Raw genomic sequence first — 20,818 nt, 5'->3', positions numbered from 1 at the left:
GCTGATGATTGGCTCACAGCGACCAGAGCTACTTCTAGCTGATTGGCTCCTCTTGGGTGAGGCTCATTAGGCTGTTTCCCTACCCTTTCAGACAATGGAGCTGCTCCTGAGGGGACTTTTTTTGGCTCCGCCCACTTGACCCAGCCAATCCACCTCAAGAGCAGGAGGAGTCGGGGAGGTTGAGAGGCTTGTGGGAAGCCGGTGGTGGCAGTTGGGCTCTGAAGGTTTTTCCTGAGGAGCTGTTTTATTTGGCCATGTGTGGTTCTAAAAATAAAGATCATTTCTTTTGACAAGTGGCTCCTGAATTGTGCCCAGCCAGACTGCGGCAGTAGAGTATCTGGGAATGCTAATATGATACAGATGGAGGATATTGGGAAATTCTAGAAAAGCTGATGTGTGGGGGAGGTTGGGGACATGGCTAGCCAGAGTGTATCTTCAATGTGGACAAGCCCTTCCAATTCTGGAAACAGATGTCTGAAAGGACTTTCATCCATACTGAGGCCAATTCAATGTCAGGTTTCAAGGCTTTTAGGGATAGGATTATGGCCTTCCTTGAGAGCAATGTTGCAAGTAACAAATTGAAACCTGGCACAGCAAGAAACCCAGGCCTTCAAGCATATCACTAACTGCACATGCCCACAAAGTACAGGAGCAATAAGAAGTCAGAGATTACCCAGCTCCTCTTCCAAAATGCCCTGCTGAATTGCTGTGCTGTCAAAATGGAAGAGTACTGTTCAGAGAATAATACATCACTTAAGGTTTTGCTCATCTAGGTTTGTATAAGTACACTGTGATATTTGCACAATGACAAAATCACCAGATGACACATTTCTCAGAATGTATCTCCATTACTAAGTGTCATTATTAAGTTGTATATTAGAGGTCTTATGTACTCATACTTTAGATCTCTTGATCATAGAATATGTGAATGCAGGGGCTGGGGATGTGGCTCAAGCCGTAGCGCACTTGCCTGGCATGCGTGCGGCCCGGGTTTGATCCTCAGCACCACATACAAAGAAAGATGTTGTGTCTGCCGAAAACTAAAAAATAAATATTAAAATTCTCTCTCTCTCTCTCTCTCTCTCTCTCTCTCTCTCTTTAAAAAAACAAAGAATATGTGAATGCAATCTATCATGTACACTGTTTTTCAACGGTTTTCACCAATATGCACACTTACTAAGTTTGTGTGAGGCTGTTCCTTAGGTAAATACCAATCTTTTTAGTATTAGTCAATCAGGGAAAGTATCTCATCAGGATTTGAATTTCCTTGACTATTGATGAGAATAGGCAATTTTTTAATGTTAATTGATCTTTTGGATATTTTTTCTTTTTTTATTTTACTTTGAGAAAGGATCTTGCTAAGTTGCTTAGGGCCTTGCTAAGTTGCTGAGACTGACTTTGAACTCATGATCCTCCTACTGTGACTTGAATGATTTTGGGGGGGGATGGATACTGGGGATTTAACTCAGGGGCATTCAAACACTGAGCCACATCTTCTGCCCATTATTGTATCTTATTTAGAGGCAGGGTCTCACTGAGTTGCTTAGTACCTCGATTTTGCTGAGGCTGCCTTGGAACTCTCAATCCTCCTGTCTCAGCCTCCTGAGCCACTGGCATTATAGGCGAGCACCACAACTCCTGGCTTTGAATGATTTTTTTCCCCTGCACTCCAACTTAGTTCCCTCTTTCAATTCACTCATTTTAAAATATTGATCTTAAAAATTCTGTTCACTTTTAGTTTGAGTACAAAGTACCTGAAATATTTTACCTAATAGAGAATCCCCAAATGTTTAGCCCTATTTGATGCTTTCCTTTTATTTATTTTTAATAGTCATTTATCAGTCACTTAAATATATTTTATTTGATTTTATGGTTTAAACGTCAAGGTTCATGAATATTTAATAACACAAAGCTACAGAGCTGAGGAGTAGATAAGTACATTTTTTGGTTGAAAATATTTAGATTTTCTTCTTTAATTAATTATTTCTTTATGCATGACAGCAGAATGTATTCCAAGCACAATTTTTCATATCTATGGTTGTATACAAAGTATATTCACACCAATTCGTGTCTTCATACATGTACTTTGGATAATGATGTCCATCACATTCCACCATCATTTGTAAACCCATGCTCCCTCCCTTCCCCTCCTACCCCTCTGCCCTATCTAGAGTTCCTCTACTCCTCCCATGTTCCCTCTCCCTATCCCACTATGAATCAGCCTCCTTATATCAGAGAAAACATTTAGCATTTGGTTTTGGGGGATTGGCTAACTTCACTTAGCATTATCTTCTCTAACTTCATCCATTTACCTGCAAATGCCATGGTTTTATTCTCTTTCATTGCTGATTAATATTCCATTGTGTATATAGGCCACATTTTTTTAATCCATTCATCTATTGAAGTGCATCTAGGTTGTTCCACAGTTTAGCTATTGTGAGTTGTGCTCCTATAAACATTGATGTGGCTGTGTCCCTAGAGTATGCTGTTTTTATGCCCTTTGGGTACCATCTGTTGCAGAAAGGCTCTTGACTTTCGCACTTACTGAAGAAGGCAGAGAAGTAAAGTGTAGGTGGTAAAGAAGACCTGCTAGCTTGAAGAATCAGAGAAAAAAACGATAGGAATGACTAGCCTCCCCCTTCTTGGGTTTTCCAGGCATTCAGTCATCTCAACTGCAATGTAGCAAAGTAGCATTTGTCTCTTTCCTTCCATCACTTATTGTTCTAGTTTTTGCATTGGTTAATACCTCTAATTTTTATAAATAAATTATTAGCATCAATATCTCACGTGTTTTACATTGGGAAAAATACTGGTGTTGGGGCTACTAGAGCTAAGTAGACAATTAGAGAAACCATTTTCATTTTAAGGAGTATCCATTGCTTGCTTATTGGTGTATATTTAAAATGAGACGAGACCAAGAGTTGATTTTTTTCAAATGCCTGTCAACAATGATAAAAATGATCACATACTTCTTACTCTTGGATCCATTTATAGGATTCTTACATTTAATTTATTTATAGTATTCCAGATTGAAGCCAGGGATTCATGTATGCTAGGCAAGCACTCTACCATTCAGCTATATGCTCAGCTCTTAAATTTTCTTATTCAAACTGTTAAAAGAAGCAACCCTCATGCTAATGAAATTCTTATTTAATTGAGCAATTGAAAACAAAGCAAAGCAAAAAAGAGGGCTTGGGACATAACTCAGTGGTAGAGTACTTGCCTAGCATGTGTGAGGCCCTGGCTTCTATCACCAGTACCACAAAACAATGAAATAAAAAATTAAACCAAAAATGATTCGCAAATCTCACAGCCTCAGAAATAAAACAAGTTTAGAGAACATCAATCAACAATGTGATATGACAGCATTTACAAAAAATAAAAGTGAGGTATAGAGACAAATTAATTGGCTACTGCTGGAGTTAGACTGGGCAAAATAACCGGAAGGTGACAAGCAACTTGAAGGTTGAAGTGGGAACTGCCTTATTGCAGAGAAACTCAGTGGGAACTGAGTGGGCACTCAAGGTAGCGAGAGCCGCTTTATTGTGAGACAGCAGAGGTATATATACCTAACTGATTACACACAGCTTGATTCAATTAGCATCATCCAGATACAGCAATCAGCCAATAAGGAATATCCACCATCTTAATGGCTCGGTGGCGTTGGCTCACAAACCAGTCCTCTTGGCAAACTGCCAGGCGCCACCTTAATTTGGTTGTGGTCCTCAACAGGTTACTGCTTAACTGGTTAACTATTTGTAGAGCCTCCTACAATTAGCTACTGTTCAGCTACTGTGATGTAACTCCGCATTAGTTTGGTCTGTTGGGCCTAGTGTGGATCCCAGTCCGTACCAACAGTCTACAAGTTTTATCTAACAGAACTATTATTGCCTTCAGGCAATGATCTCCATTAGTCATTATATAATTATTCTTTTAATGTGGTTAATATCTCTTAACTAATATTTAACTTGATATTTTAGCATCAATCTTCATAAATAATTTTCTCATTAAGCAAGATTGTCATGATTTTTTTTACCAATATTGTGCTCACTTTATAACTTGGAGTTTCTTCTTTTAAATGCCCAAATTGATTTGTAAATGAGGTGTCACATAATTACTCTATAATATTATTTGGTTTGGGGAATTTTTAAATAGTAGACCTTTTGACATCTCTCTGTATTTCTTTCACTCTCTTTTTTTTTTTTCTTTAAATGGGGGAAATCTCACTTTGTTTCCAAGGCTATCCTTGAACTAACATTCATGTGCTTCCTGCTTCTTGCCTCAGCCTCCTGCATTGCTGGGCTTAACAGGCATGAGCTATCACACCTGGCTTTTGTATATTTCTTTTTTTCTTTTTCTTTTTTTTTCTACCAGGGATTTAACATATGGCCACTTAATCAGGGTCTCACTAAATTACTCAGGGCTTTGCTAATTTATTGAGCCTGGTATGAATTTGCAATCCTGCCTCTGCAGGGATTATAGGCTAGGATTATAGGCATGCACTAGCTTTTCTATATTTCTGACATAGAAATTTATGGTTTAGATTTTCTAATTAAATTAGTTTTAGTAAGTTAATTTTCTAGAAAAGTGTACATATTATTCAAGCTTTTTGTTGATTCATTGTGATTTTAAATATTATTTTTTTTAATTTTATTTTCTGAAGGTCCATGGTGATTGAACGCAGGACCTTGTGCGTGCAAGGCAAGCACCCTACCAACTGAGCTATATCCCCAGCCCCGATTTTAGTTATTCTTAATCATTAATTCCTGTGTGTTTCCTCTATCAATTCCTTCCTGCTACTGGTTATTTTTTCCTAACTTTATGAATCAGAATCTTGATCCATTTAATTTCATCCTATCAATTTGACTGAAAAAAATATCCAACACTGCATATCCTCTTCAAGGCTGTCTTCACTGAATCTCATATATTTCTGCACATATGTGTACTAATTTTGAAATCTAAAAACTCTCCAGTAATACATGTTGTGTCCTAGGCATTGCTCTTAACACATTAGGGTATTACCTCATAGAACTATGGACCAAGCACATGAGGTAAACATCATTTCTTTTTTAAATTGAGGAATCTGTCATCAACAAGTAATTTTCAAGGCCACACATGCTGGTAAGAGATGGAAGTAAGTTTCAAACTCAGGCTGTTTGACCCAGAATTCATATTGTTATTTATTCTGATTTCTGACAACTTGGCTTTTTCTGCATTTTGTTTCTCTCTAATTCAATAGAGAATTTTTAACTTTCCAGAAAAGGACTTCCAGATTCTCTGATTTTTAAATGTATTCCTAGTATTATTGCACTGTATTTGAGAATATTCACATTTTTTTTTACTTTGGTTTAAGAATGTATTTATGTTTTCTTTCCATCCTAATATATTGTCAAATTTGATCCTCTGGCACTTGAAAAAATTTATGTACACTTGCCAGGTACATAAATTCCACCTTATTGTTAATGTGAATTATTTATATCTTTATGTTAGTCCATTTGTTTTTTTGTCTTGGACTGAGATGAATTAGAGTCTACTTTTAATGTTTATTTCAACTTGAATTTTATCTAGTGTAATTTATATTTATCCAAGCTGTATGAATGTTCATGATTTTTATTTACAATGTGAACATTAGCATTTAGCATAATTAAAAGCCCTTCTATGTATTTTTGGTCTCAATTACAGTTTTTCTAATATTAATGTTTGTGGCACTATTTTTGTTTGCCTCATCTTTGATAGCACCGCCCATTCTTTTGTGTTCAGCCTATTTTATTTTAGCTCTATCTCTTTACTCTAATTCTGAGTTCTAAAATACATTGCAAGAGCGGGGTGTTGTGGTAACTGTCTGTAACTCCAGCTGCTGGGGAGGCTGAGGCAGGGAAATTGCAAGTTTGAGGTCAGCCTTAGCAACTTAGCAAGACTCAGTCTCAATAGAAAAAAGAAAAGGGGTGGGAATGTGGTTCAGTGCTTCCCTACAATATGTGAGGCCCTGAGATTGAAAGAGTACAAAAAAAAAAAAAAATACATACCACACAGGTGTGTATAGAGATTTGTATTACATATACACATTTATATTTTTTAATTCACCTATCTTTGCAAGTACAAGAAGAAATACCAAATTTATTTATTAAACAAATAAGAAATAACAGATTTATTTGTTAAATATCACAAAAATACAAAACACCTAGTGTCAGAACACTCAGGCCTACTCCAAAAGGTCAGAAGTTCTAGTTCCTGCATGAACAATTATTGGTGGTGGCCTGGGAGGTAAAGCATGTCACAGTTTAAAGAACTTCGATAAGCCCTGGGCTTCATTGAGGCTGTGGCAATGTCCGATGGAAGCTAAAGTCAGTGGCTTAGAGGTCCAGAGGCAACATGGGATGAAGTGAGGCTCAGTCATCCTATATTGGCTCAAATGATTGTGGGGGCCAGAGAGGAACACCACAGGGGATACATCCTGAGGGTGACCTAAGAAGCAAGAGGTGGTCATGATATCCAGGCCACGGTAGGGGCCAAAGGCACAGCCATGTTGAGGAGTGGGCTAAGAGTCCTTGAGAAATACCACAACCTCCTGTGGCAGCTTATGGAGTGGGAAGGTCCACTTCTGTGGCACAGTGAATCCTGGTTGCCATAGCGGGAGAAAGCACAAACATCTCACTGGTCTCCACTCTGGGGTCTCCACAGGTGAAAGACTCAGGCCTGAATTGTTGCTTGATGAGGATATTCTGTGGTTCCAAGTGTAAGGAGTCAGAGGCACAGCATTTGGCAATATATTAAATAGCCATGGATTCAGAGGTTTGAGAGCAACCATTACTAAAGTTATTTTAGGCCTCAAAGGTGCAGCACCATCTAGCTTCAACTGGGAGGAATCCCACCCAGAGACATAAGGGATTTTGGCAACCTTAGTTGAGTTTAAATTCCTAGAGGAATAGTGGTTCAACACTACACCTTCTGCCAGGTTCACAGTGATCTTTTAGTACCCAACAGTAGCCCTGAAGAGCCTTCTAAAAGGCATAATAATGTTGGAAGCAGTCCGCGGGACAATTTCAGGGAGACAACATGGTACTGTTGTCCAGAGAGAGCAAGCATGGGCCAGGGTGCATCAGGAACCAGGAGGGGCCCCAAGGGTTGAAGATCAGGGGCACAGCAGAATCCAGGAACCATGGCAGAAATATGAGACCAGGTCTTACAGACTGTGTAAATGCCATCCAAAGGCAGGCACTGAGGCTCTGGGTTGCAAGCTGTTCTCTTGGTGTAGATCAAAAGGTGACTCTTGATTAGAGTCTAGGAGGTTGTCTAACAAAGTGAGTCCCACTTTGCAAAGATCACAACCATGATGACCACATCTACCAGTTGAACCGTGAAGAGTCACCGTGGATGGACAGCATTTCTTTGACAGGGCCACAACAGGCAGCAGGTGAATTAATAACTGTACCAGGCTTTACATCAGCTCTGTAGATTGAGGAGGGGCACTAGGACCGTGGGCTTACAAGTACACTCAAGAGCTGCCGGCCAGCATAGTTCTCCAGAAACAGTAAGCATCTAGAGACTAAAAGTATCTCTTAAGAGCATCCAGTCCTCTCTGTGGTCAGCAGCTCTGGCTTAGCAGCTTCCTGGACTCAGAGTGATCCACTACCGCCCTGTCTTGCCCTCATTTCCACAGCTCATAGCACTCAGGTTGCAGGGTGCTCACAAAGGCATCCATGGAGAAGCTGACCCTGAACTTCCCACAGCTGCACTGAGACACTGCTTTGCCATAATTAAACCATTGCAGAGCGGCGAAATTGATGACCTCCACAAAATTGAAGCCATGGTTGAAGCCAGCATGGTAGCCATAGGGAAATGTCACCATGAACTCACCAGCCTCCTGAGTCATGCGGTTGAAGGGAATGCCATTCTCATGGAGGACTGTAGGCGAGATGAGGGCCACTTTGTGCCTCAGGAAGGCCTCACAGCACTGGGAACTGCCCGGGAAAAGCTTTTGGCAATATAATAGCTCCAGGAGCTGCCCATGTTCAGGGGGCACTGAGTACCAGGTTTAGGGCTCCCCAAAGTGCAAGTAGTTGATGCTGTAAAGGTCCATGTCCTCCGTGTGCCATGTAAAAGTGGTCTTCCACATGCCAAAGTACAGGTAGGGCCTGTTGACACCCTCAATGACAACTCCACATTCCTGTTCCAACAGGTCCAGAATGGTTCCCAGGTGTCCCAGGTTCCACTCTTTAGTGTTCTCATCAAATAAGGAGCCACTGATGTCAGCACCATAAATTGGTGAGTCATCGAGGCAGTTCTTCCAGTACTTTCTCTCTAGATCTTCAAAATTCAGGTGTGGGGGATTTCTATACTTTTCACTGTCTGCCAGGACGTGATACTCTCTCACCATCATGGCTTTCTTCTTTTTGTGGTATTGAGTGAACATACCTGCCTTCCCAGAGACCACCTGCTGCAGGGGAGTGACTATTACGATGACACTGACATCATCATAGGACTGCCTGGCTCTCCATTCCTTGGGTGGAATTACCTTGGCCAGGCCAGCTCTGTGTGCCCCTTGGTATTCCATGTAGGCAATATAATTGTTGAAATCTGAGAATTCTTCCATGGTTGGGTGGAATGTCATAATGGTGCAACTTCTTGTCTGGGTACCAGAGTGAGCAGACTTTATATCTGCAATATACTCAATTGCAAACTTGAAAACCTCAGGTATATTAGGGATTATTGAGAATGTTTGGGAGTTATATCTTTCCCCTTTATTTTTTTTAATGTTTTGACTTATATGTGGAGGCAGGCTCGATTTTTAAGTAATGTCCCAGACTTGCTAACACCACAGTAATTCCATCCTGTTCAGAGTGTTCTGCCCAAAGAACACAGAGTATCTCCAATTGAGCAGGTACTCCAATCCGAGTACTGGTTCAGCCTGCAGCTAGATGAGTGTCTTCAGTGGGGGCTTGCACTGTCTTTGATATCTGTTCTAAATCTCAGGCCTGCATGCATGAATAGCTGCTGGCTCCACTGTTCCAGGTGTTGTTAAGAAGTTTTAAACTTTAAACCTTAAGAAAATACAGAATAGAAAATAAGTTATCTGATACTAGACAAAGGTGCCAAAAACATATGTTGGAGAAAGATAGCCTTTTTAACAAGTGGTGCTGGGAAAACTGTAAATCCATATGTAGAAAAAATGAAATTGATTCCTTATCTCTCACCCTGCACAAACGTCAATTCAACGTGGATCAAAGACCTAGGACCAGAACCCTTGCACCTGCTAGAAAAAATGTATGCCCAGAACTCCAACATGTTGGCTCAGGAACTGACTTCCTTCACAAGACTCCTAAAGTTCAAGAAGTAAAATCAATAAGTAGGATGCCATCAAATTAAAATCTTCTTCACAGCAAAAGAAACAATTAAGAGTGTGAAGAGAGCCTACAGAATGAGAGAAAATCTTTGCCACCTGCTCCTTGGAGCATTCATATCCAGAATATATTCAAAGAAGTTAATACCAAAAAAAAATGACCCAACAAATAAATGGGCAAAGGAACTAAGTAGATATTTCTCAAAAGAAGAAATATGAAAAGTCAGCAAATATATCAAAAAATATTCAACATCTCTAGCAATTAGAGAATGCAAATAAAAACTATACTGATATTTCTTCTCTAGTCAGAATGGTAATTATCAAGTGTACAAGTGACAATAAATGTTATCGAAGATGTAGGAAAAGGGTACACTCATACATTATTAATGGGACTACAAACTGGTAGGACCACACTGGAATGCAGTATGGAGATTCCTCCAAAAACTAGGAATGGAACCACCATATGACCCAGCTATCCCACTCCTTGGTATATCCAGAAGATTTATAATCAGCATACTACCTACAGTGACCTAGCCACATCAGTGTTTATAGCACCATAATCCACAATAGAAAAGCTCTGAAGGCAGATGAATTGCTACATTTACACAATGGAATATTACTCCATTGTAAAAAAGAAGGAATTTATTATATTTGCCAGTGAATGGATGGAACTGAATAATATCATGCTAAGTGAAATAAGCCAGTCTCCGAAAGTCAAAGTTTGATGAGCTTCCACTTTTTAAAGTTTGTGAGGGGTAGCTTATTTTCCACTTTGATAAGTGGAAGCTAATCCAAAATAAGGAGAGGGAGGGTTAAAAAAAAATAATAGAAGAAAATTAAGTGGAATAGACAAAGGAGAATAAAAGGAAGGGAAGAGGGATCCTTGTAGGGAAAGACAGTGGAGTGGATCTGACATAGCTTTCCTGTGTACACATATGAATATACCACAGTAAATCTCACCATCATGTATATCCATAAGATAATAATTTTTTAAAAAGATCCCTATATGTAAATAGCTGAAGGCTCAGTAGAGTAGAGAGAAGAGAAGAAGAGGAGAGGGGAGGGAAGAGAAAGGGGAAGTACCAGAGCTGGATTAGAACAAATTATATTCAATGTGGTTATAATTATGTCAAAATAAATCCTAATGTTATGGATTACTACAAAGAACCAATAAAAAGGATCATTATTGAACTTTGTATACTGTATACAGGTGTTCATGTGGACTCATATTAATGAATGGATCTCTTGTTCATAGAACATGAATGCAAACTATCATTCAAACTGCTTTTCAACAGTTTTTTACCATATTACACACCCACTAGCTCTGCATGAGGGTGCTCATTGCTTTTCACCTCTGAAAATCATAGGTAAATATCAGGAATCTGGGTTCTCTTTTTTTGTACAGTTATCTCTTAGTATCTGGGGTGGGGGAACTGGTTCCAAGAACTCCCTGAAGATATGGACATCCATGAATGTCCATGTCCCTTATATAAAATGGTGTAGTATTTGCATATAACTTACATGTGTCTTCTGATATACTTTAAATCATGTCTAGATTATTTATAATACCTAATACAATGTAAATGCAATGGAGGCAGTTGTTATACTCTATTGTTTAGGGAGTGTCAAGAGTACATGTTCAGTACAGATTTAATTTTTTAAAAATAATTTTATTCCATGATTGCTTGAATCCGTAGATGCAGTGGAACCCATGAATACAGAGAGACAATTGTAATAGCTCTTTATGTACTTGATAATATAGCTTTTTATTGGATATGAGTATTACAATATCTATTCACACTCCTTGGTTTGTCTTTACCTTCCTGTATCATGCCTTTTGGTGAAAGGAAGTCCCTCATCAGTTATAATCAAAATATTACTAAAAATAGCTAAAATAACTGGTATGGTGGTGCACACCTGTAATCCTAGCAACTGGGGAGGCTGAGGCTGGAAGATTGCAAGTTTGAGGCCAGCTTTGATGGAACTCAGTGGTAGAGCATCCCTCAGTTCAATCCTCCCTAGTATCAAATCACACCCACTAGCTCTGTATGAGGGTGCTCATTGCTCTTCACCTCTGCAAATCCTAGGTAAAAATCCTAGGGTTCAGCTGTCGGGCAAAGGCATAGTGGTATCCCAATAAGGTCTATGTTTCTCTGATTACTAATGAGAGTACATAAAAAAAGAACATATGTTTTATGTGGTGACTTTCAAATGCCAGACACTGTTTAATTTCTCTTCGAAAAATCACTGATTTAATCCTCACAATAACTTACAAGGAAAATCTTATGAACTCAATTTTCAGATGAGGAAATAGAGTCATGGAGACATTAGTGACATGATATCCAAATAAGATATCAGATATACAAAAAAAGAATCTCACAGTTGATTTCCCTTTAAAGAAAGTGACTTTTCACTTATCAAATTGTGATATCTGAGTTTAAGTGGACAAATACATGTATGTACAAAATAGACAGGCCAGGGTCTTAGTCTGTTTTGTGTTGCTGTTACCAATGCCTGTCCCTAGTGCAAATTTAATAAGGAAGATACAGGCTTAAGAATAAGGAAAAAGGTTTATTGCTTTGCTAGCAAAGGGAAGGCAAAAGGGACTCCTGTCCCAGAGACTGTGATTCTGCCCATAAGGGGTCCAAGAAAGTTCTTCAAGAAGCTACTCAAGCTCTACATTCTAGGGGTTCCCTGACAGGGGATCCCAGGTTTGCCCTGATGGGTACTGAAATTTATTTGCTAATTTTGAAGATAGTCACTTTCTAGATCTTCTGGTTCCCTCTCCTTCCTGTCGTGGGCCTGTGCTAAAGACAGATAATTTGGCCTGGGATGGGAAAGGATAATCTAGTTTTCTGCTCCCAGGTAAGGGAGGGTGAGAGGGAGAAGAGGAAAAGAAAAACATGTGCATTTTAAAATAAGCCTCGATGGCAGAGCAGCAAGGGCTATATTCAAAGCATGAAATGGACCACAATTACAATGGTACAACAAAATTCCTGAGGCTTGATAATTTTTGAAGAAGTTTGTTCAGCTCACAGTTCTAAAGGTTCAAGACTATGGAGCTTGGCCTGGCCAATAATCCCAGTGGCTTGGCAGGCTGAATCAGGAGGATCCACAAGTTCAAATCCAGTCTCAGCAATTTAGCAAGGCCCTAAGCAATTTAGCAAGACCCTGTCTTCTTAAGCACACCTGGGTTCAATCCCTGGTACCAGAGAGAAAGAGAGACCATGGGTATGTGAAGGAGAAAATGAATTAGTGTCCTAAAATGAAGTCAGGCACAGTGCCACATGCCTGTAATCCAGCTTCTCAGGAGACTGAAGGCAGGAGGATCACGATTTCTACCCAAGACTGAACAACTTAGTGAGATCCTGTCTCAAAAATAAAAATAAAAAGGTCTGGGAAGTATATCTCAGTGGCAAAGAATTCCTGGGTTCCAACCTTAGTACTTCAAAAAATAATAATAACATTAAAAAATGACTACAGATTGATTTTTAAAAAATAGTCAACTCAAAAAAGTTAGCAAAGTCCTAGAACAGACCATACAAAACAGAAGAAATCCAAAGGGCCAAAATATATGTGGAGATGTTTAAGATCACTAATAAACTAATAATAAGATCACTAATCACTAATAAATGCATGAGACAGTACTTTTTACTGACATAGGAAAAATTAATAGGTGTGATGATACAGAGTACTAATGGAGATAGAAATTGAGAACCAATCTAGCTGTCCCCAGAAAAGTTGAAAGTAAACATAAATACAACTCATTGAATCTATTTCTGAGTATGAAGACATTCAGTGAAGTACTGTATGAGGTAGCTAAGTTGTGCAAGTAGCTGGGCATGGTGGTGTACACCTGCAATCTTGTGGCTTGGGAGGCCCAAGCAGAAGGATTGAAAGTTCAGAGTACCCTCAATAACTTAGTGAGACCCTAAGCAACTTAGAGAGACCCTCTCTCAAAAGAAAAAATAAAAATGGCTGAGGATATGGCTCCATGATTCAGGGCCACTGGTTTCAATCCATAGAACAACAACCAAAAAACAATGCAAAAGTAATCCATTTGTCCAACAGCAGAGGAAGGGATAGAATAAAAATTGCCCATTGACCCTTGAAGTTGCCAGGATCTGTGTGTGTAGCAGTAGGCTTAGATTTTGTACAATGAGTGTTCTAAAAAGATGACACAGTGGGTGAAACATAAATGACATACTACTTTTGTGTGCAGACTTATGGTTATAACAGTGAAGATACACAGAACTCATTATTTCTTAGAAGTGAAGAAAAGCCTAAAAGTAGAGAGAACAAAGAGAGTTCTACACTTATCTGTATATAAGGTATTCTTAATCAATGTCTCTTGATTTTACAAAATAGAGTATAAGAAAAACTTATTGAACATGGACAAACAGGTAGTGTTGTAGTGAGCTTTTTCACTGCTGTGACTAAATGATCTGAACAGAACAATTCTAGAAAAGGAAGAGTTTATTTGAGGGCTCACGGTTTCAGAGGTCTTAGTTCATAGAAGGCAGGCTCCATTCCTCAGGGCTCAAGGTAAGGCTGAACATCTTAGTGGAATAGTGTGGCAGAGGGAAGCAGCTCACATCATGGTGATCCAGAAGCAGAGAGAGACTCCACTCTCCAGATTCAGATGTATATGCCAAAGCCACGCCCTAATTCCCACCACCTCCAGCCACATCCTACCACTTCAGTTACTAGTCAGTTAATCCCTATCAGGGGATTAATTCACTGATTAGTAGGTGAAAGCTATATTTGGTCATTTCTCCTCCCACACATGTGCTTTTGGGGGACACCTTATATCCAAGCCATACCAGGTAGATATGGGTGTGTGTTACTCAGAAGAATGCTCCAAATTGAGTGTGTTCAGATTGAGTGTGCCAACAACAAGTAACTTAAAATTCTGAATAACATTTCTTGAAGTATCTCCTACACTTCTTGAATCTCTAGAAGACTAATTTAGAAATTGGTTTAATATGCCTTTCTTTGTACTTATAGGGCAAGAGAATAAACACTAATGAATGCTACAGATAAAAATATAGGAGTGCCATGGAAACAGTGTTTTCAACAAATGAGTTGTGTGCTCATGTTTTTGTCCTTCAGATCTCCCCCTCCCCCCAATTTTTTTTAAAGCAAAGACTTCTCACAGCATCTATCCATCTGGGAAGAAAGTGTGATATTACTGAAAGATGATGACAAAAAATCAGCATCTGTTTTCAAAACAGGAACACCAGCCAAGGCTACTGCCTTAAGAGACACTTTTCGGAATTCCAAAATTTCTCTGCATTGCCATATCCACCATCTAATTCTACCACTAAATTTTAAAATTACCATTTCTCACTTGGAAAACAAGAACATCTGGCCTTCTACCGAGATCACTGTAAAGGCCTTGCTGGGATGATCATTTGATGGAGCTGAACCACCAACTACTAACTTTGCAAATAAATTTTCAACAAAACCTCTTGCACTTCTCAATTTCACTCCCAACTCCAGTGGCATACTAGGTGTCGTAAATTCTCATCCCCAGCTGGTTTTGTGGATTGGGCTGCTTTCGATTTTTTCTTCCACTAACCTAGGAACTCAGCTTTATGAAATTTTTGAGACAGTTCTCACTTTTTCTCTGCTATTATCCTTTCTACTACTCAGTTTGCTTCAGAATGCAATAAATGCATGAATCTTAGGTCTTCAGTGAGTATCAAAAATGAGTACAATATGCAGTCGTCACCCCAAAACGATGTTGGATGATTCAGCAACCGACCTATACTATTCTCTCCTCCCTAGACCTTCCTAATCAGTCCCCACTCCCCAATAGAAGCAACCACTGACTAGCTTCTATGACTGCAGATAAGTTTGGCCCATTCATGGAAGGAATATAAATGGAATCATAATCTTTTAAAATATATATATATATATATATATATATATATTCATTGACAATTATATATATATATATAATTGTCAATGAATCTTTACTTATTCATTCATTTATATGTGGTGCTGAGAACCAAACCCAGTGTCTCACATGTGCCAAGGAAGCACTCAACCACTGAGCCACAACCTGAGCCCTAGTACCATAATCTTTTTTCCTCTTGGAAATGGCTTCTATTGATTATAGCATAAACAGCAGTTTATTCTATTAGATTGACAGGTAACATTTCTTTTTTATCATGTTTTTATTTTACTGGTTCTTTTGAGTTATACATAATAATGGAATTTATCTTGACATACTTATAAGTGCATGAAATAATTTGTTCTAGTTCAGTCGTCAGTACTTCCTCTTCCTGTACCCTCGTCCCTCCCCCATTCCTTTCCGGTTCTCTACTAATCTTTTTGCTACTTACTGATTTTTTAAAATTAGTGTCTTTTGGATGTACATGATGGTGACATTCACTGTTGAGTATTCATACATGTACATAGAAAATTAGGTAAAAATCAATTCATTGTCTTTCCATACCCCATCTTACCTCTCTTCTCTTCATTATCCTTTGTCTACTCCACTGATGCTTCTATTATGTTTTTATTATTCCGCCCCCCCCACACTTATTGTGGAGTAGCTTCCACTTCTCATACAAAAAGTCATTATTCTTTATGTCTGAGTAGTGCCTGATGGCTGTGTATGAATACCACCTTTTCTTTATCCATTCATCTAATGAAGAATATTTCAATAAACTATTATTTTTCCCATTCATCTGTTCAGAGACATTTGAATTGTTCACACAGAGCTCGATTTTCTCAATTTGGTAAATACCTATAGGAACATATTTTCTAGGGTCACTTGTGTACTTAGCTTTATAAGAAAATGACAGTTTTTCAAAGAGGTTGTATGACTGTCAATTGCCACAAGCTTGGGACACACAAGTGTGTCCATTGCCCCAAATATGGTATTATTCCTCTCAGAGAGGTACTTCCACTAAATCTAGGGGTAGATCTTGGAATTATCATGCCTAGAGCACAACACTTGCCTAATATCCTTGTGACTTTTAGTACTCAGAGGTATCTGTTTTCTCCAGGAGTTACAACAAAAGTTCATGAATTGGAAGCAGAGATTATCATCTGGCATTTTCTAATTCCTCACATCCCTGAACAACCTTGCAATGAAGGATTATAATGTCAGCAGGGGGCACAGATCTTCACTTTCTCAATCAAGACCTAGAGTGGTGTTCTAGTTTCTTGCCCTAGGAGCAGACTTCAAGAGCTCAGCACTGAGGGCATTTATTTAGAAATGCCATTGGTGTACACATGGCCAGGGGAAAGGGAGGGGAATGAGGCAGGGTTGAGCAGCAGGAAGAGTTGAGCTCAGGTTCAGGCCCAAAGACAGTCTCAGCCAATCCTGCAAGGAACTCTGAGCTGAACTGGCCCTTCAGAGTTGTCCCAGGTGGAGCACTGTGGCCAAACTTTCATGTCTCAGCATGGAGCAGTCATTGGACATGGGCTTCCCTGAGAAGAGCCATGGCCTTGGGTGAGGCATCTCTCCACAGCTGTAGGAACTGGGAGCTGAAACCTGGGTCCCTACACACCAGGGGCAATAAAACTTCATCTGAAGCAATAAAAGCCTCCATCTCTCAGTCCTTATCAGATATAAGTCCATATGAGATCTTCTGTAGGCCCAGAAGCCCCCTAGGGCTGCTCCCTGCCAAGTAAATACAGTGAGCTTCCATCTTGTGATCCCACCATCTCAATATTAACTTACTCTCCTTCTCAGTCCGGCATTTCACTCCCATCCTCCTCTGTTCCCAGATTTCCTGAGTTCAGTCTCTCAGCCTTGTTTTCCATCTCTTGTAACATTAGGAAAGACAGAATTGCCCACCTGGATGAGATAGGGATGAAGATATGGGGTTTTGTTGCCTTTACTCAGGATCTCAAACATGTATCAACTTTTTATTACTCTTGTCTTCAATTCTAGAGCTTTACTGAAATTCTGTGGGGAGGAGTAAGGATGGCTGTTACTGAGGAGAGGGGGCTTGCTTCTCTGAAATATTTCTTTCTCTATCCAAACTAGCACTTTCAACTTCAAAAATACATTCTGCATTTGTCCACTGTGTGCATTTTCAACACTACCAATAAAGTCTAAGTTAGCATTACTCTCACTTGTATTATCTAGATGGTCTAGCTGCTACTCCAGCCCCCACATTTTTCACACGACTAAGCTGATTATTGAAATTTGGAAATCATATCATGTCAACTGCTGTTTTCAACTTCTAATGCCTTCTCCTTTCAAGTTGTGAAAGAATCAAACACTTACCATGAGACACAAGGCCCACATACTCTGGCCCTGCCTCTTCTTTCTTTCTATGCCCCAGACACAAATGAGCTTCCTCTCTGTTCCTAAGAAAACACAATCACCCTGCTCTGCATTAGGCCTGTTGCACATATGGATTCCTGAAAGTGGAAAATCCTGCTCTGGACCTTAAGGGACTCAAAAATGTATTCTGCTCTGTGAAGCATTCCGTGACTAAGTGTCCCATTTGAGACACTTGCATCCTAGGGAGCATATCCCCAGTGAGAAAAAAGCAATGACATTTCTGTGTTCTCCAGAACTCTCCTCTGCATTTGCACCATACAATTCCCTCTAGGTCACAAAGGCAACACTTACTGCTCCATCAATCCTAGAAACACAAGCTTAGCATGAAAATTATGAGGAATACCCTTTAACCAAGCACAGACTGATCCCTGTGCATGATTCTGGGACATTCCTGACTACATTCTCCTACAAGCACACCCCACCTGCTCTGGTTACATTCAGAACCTTGGCAACCTCTGAGAGCACAAGTGGGGAGCCCTACACAGTCCAGCCCACACCATGCAATGGGATCCCACTTGCAATGGGATTCACACTTGTGTGTGAAGCTTGGGAAGAGCTTCCTGGCACTGTACAGCCTCCTGTCCACTACACCCAGAAAAGCCACATGGAGTCTAGAGAGACTACCAGTAAGAATAAGACATGGAGCATACCTATATCCAGGCTGTACTAATGAAGGGAAGAAGAAATGTGTTCCTCCAAAGCCTCAGACCCTCACAATGAGGAAATATGGGAAGAAACTAGAATTATAAACCTGTCACCTACGATAAAACAGAAGGGACTCAAGAGTTCCCTGAAATGTTTATAGATTTTCATGTGTGTAGAGTTGTTAAAAGGGAAGATCTGTAGCTTTCAGCAGACTCTCAATGCCCATGGGGAATGCCAGAGTTAATTTTAAGTCTAAAATAATAAGCTGAGCTATAAATTTTTAAATTAAGAAATGATTATATAAAAAGTTTATACTGTAGTTATTTAGCAAGAAATATGGTCAATACATGCATGATTTTAATAAGAATATAGACTGAATCTAAAAGATGATAAAAATGGCTTTGATAAAGGACTTTGAAAGATTTTTGTACATCAGTGCTCATGCAGCACTATTCACAATAATCAAAAGGTGGAAAAAAAACCAAATATCCATCAATGGATGAATAGATACACAATACTTTGCGTACATTCAGACTGGGACAGTGTCTAGTGTTGAAGAAGTAGAAAATTCTGATACATATTACAACGTAGATGAGCACATTATACTAAGTGAAACAAACCAGATACAAAACAACACATACTGTATCATTCCAGTTGTTGTAGGTGCCATAATAGTCAAATTAATACAGAATCCATGGATTCTGGCAACTGGAGCAGTGTGTAATAAAAAGTATTGCCTAATGGGTAGAGAACCATTTTGTGGTGAGGAAAGTTTCTGCAGATGGATAGTGTTTGTGGTGATTGTATAATTAGAATGTTTTTTATAGTCACTAAAATGGTTATAAATTATATGTTACATATGCTTAACTACAACAAAAATATTTTGATATTTAATGAAAGAAAGAGTTTCATGGACGTTCATAACTGCTTTACTTTCATTGTAATGTGTGTTTAAAGAGTTCTTTAGTATTATGAAGAACCTTCTAGACAGTAGACATGATCAAAGAATAATATATTCATGTCGGGAGAGATCACAGTAAAACTCATTAATTTGCACAATTCATATATATTAATAATTACAATTTGTTTTTTCAAAAATGCCCTTTTTCTAGGGCCAAGGCTGTAGCCCATTGGTAAAGTGGTTGCCTCGCATGTGTGAGGCACTAGGTTCGATTCTCAGCACCACATAAAAATAAATAAAGATATTTTGTGTCCATCTACAACTTGAAAAAAAAGTACACACACTTCCTCTATATAGTTTGGTCTCATTCTGTTTGTCTAATACTAAGATTCATGACTCCAGTGAGGTTTCTTTGTTTGCATTTTCCTTGGTACAGTTTTGGCAATTATATTTTTTTCAATCTACTTGAAACCCTGTTTAGATATATATATTTTCATACAATTTTGATATGAAGAATATATTTTAAGAGTTCCCCTCTTTATTTTGTGGGTACACATTAGAAATAACAAATTTATTAAACAGCAATAATGTTACAAAACCTGCCCTGGATAAAAACAATCAGACTCAATTGGTCAAAAGGTTTAGTTTCTTCAGGAGCAGTGGTTGGTGGTAGCCTGGGAAGCAGAGCATATGATACTTGTCGGGCTGTGAGGTGCTACTGGGCCTCACTTTGGCAGTGGCAAGATCCAGGGAAAGGCTGATTATGGACAAACACCCTGATGGAATTTGGGGATGAAGTAAAGAAGCTCACTCAGATTCTCTGCATCATCCATGTTGACCCATGATTGTGGAGGTAGAAGCATATACCATAGGGGAGGAAACAAGGTAATAAGAAACAAGAGGTAGGCATGGCATCTAGACCATGGTAGGTGCCACAGGCACAGCCATGTTCAGGAGTGGTCTGAGAGTCCCTGAGAGATGCTACAAGTTCCTGTGGCAGCTTATAGGGTGGGGAGATCCACTTCCTAGGCCACAGTGAGCCCTAGTTGTTATAGAGGGAGAAAGCATCAGGCATCCTCAGAAATGTCAATTCTTGAAAGTAACAGGGAACAGGTACTAGAGACAGGCTCATGCCAGAATTGCTGTATGGCTGAGAACTTCTGTGGTTCCTTCCAAGTTTCCTGAGTGGATTTGCCAGGTCTTCATTGCTACAATGAATATCCAAGGCAGACTACTTGGTAAACATAGAAATTTCCTTTGACTCATGATTTTGGAGAATGAAAGTCCAAACAGGATGATGCAGTCACCTGTAAGGGTGTCTACTGGTTGCATCATATGGTAGGGAGAGTGTGATATATCTCTGTGTATATATGGTCTCTTTCCCTCTCCTTATAATGTCACTAGGATTCTGTGATAACAGCTTGACCCTAAGGAACTTATCTAAACTAATCACAAATTCTAAATGTCCCAGACGTAAACACTATACACAGATTAACTCTCAATTCCCTTAACCATTAACATAAGACTCCTTGTTTTAATCAGGTTTTTCATCACTGTGAACAAAAGACCCAGCAAGAACAACTTAGGGAACATTTATGTGGCTCAGGGTTTCATAGGTTCC

At 39.2% G+C, this 20,818-nt stretch overlaps 1 protein-coding gene across 1 annotated transcript; it reads right to left on the bottom strand.

The window, feature by feature from the left end:
• Window positions 1-7,648: 7,648 nt before the first annotated feature.
• Window positions 7,649-20,030, bottom strand: LOC113187996 (lysine-specific demethylase 4D-like). The gene is given in 2 exon segments (XM_077797315.1): window positions 7,649-8,658; window positions 20,009-20,030. Coding segments are annotated over 2 exon segments (1,032 nt in total).
• Between the last annotated feature and the right edge of the window lie 788 nt (window positions 20,031-20,818).

The sequence above is a fragment of the Urocitellus parryii genome, chromosome 4, assembly GCF_045843805.1.
Source record: "Urocitellus parryii isolate mUroPar1 chromosome 4, mUroPar1.hap1, whole genome shotgun sequence".
In the NCBI taxonomy this organism is placed as follows: Eukaryota; Metazoa; Chordata; class Mammalia; order Rodentia; family Sciuridae; genus Urocitellus; species Urocitellus parryii.
Note: the sequence above shows the minus strand (reverse complement) of the source record. Positions and strands in the feature narration are given on the sequence as shown.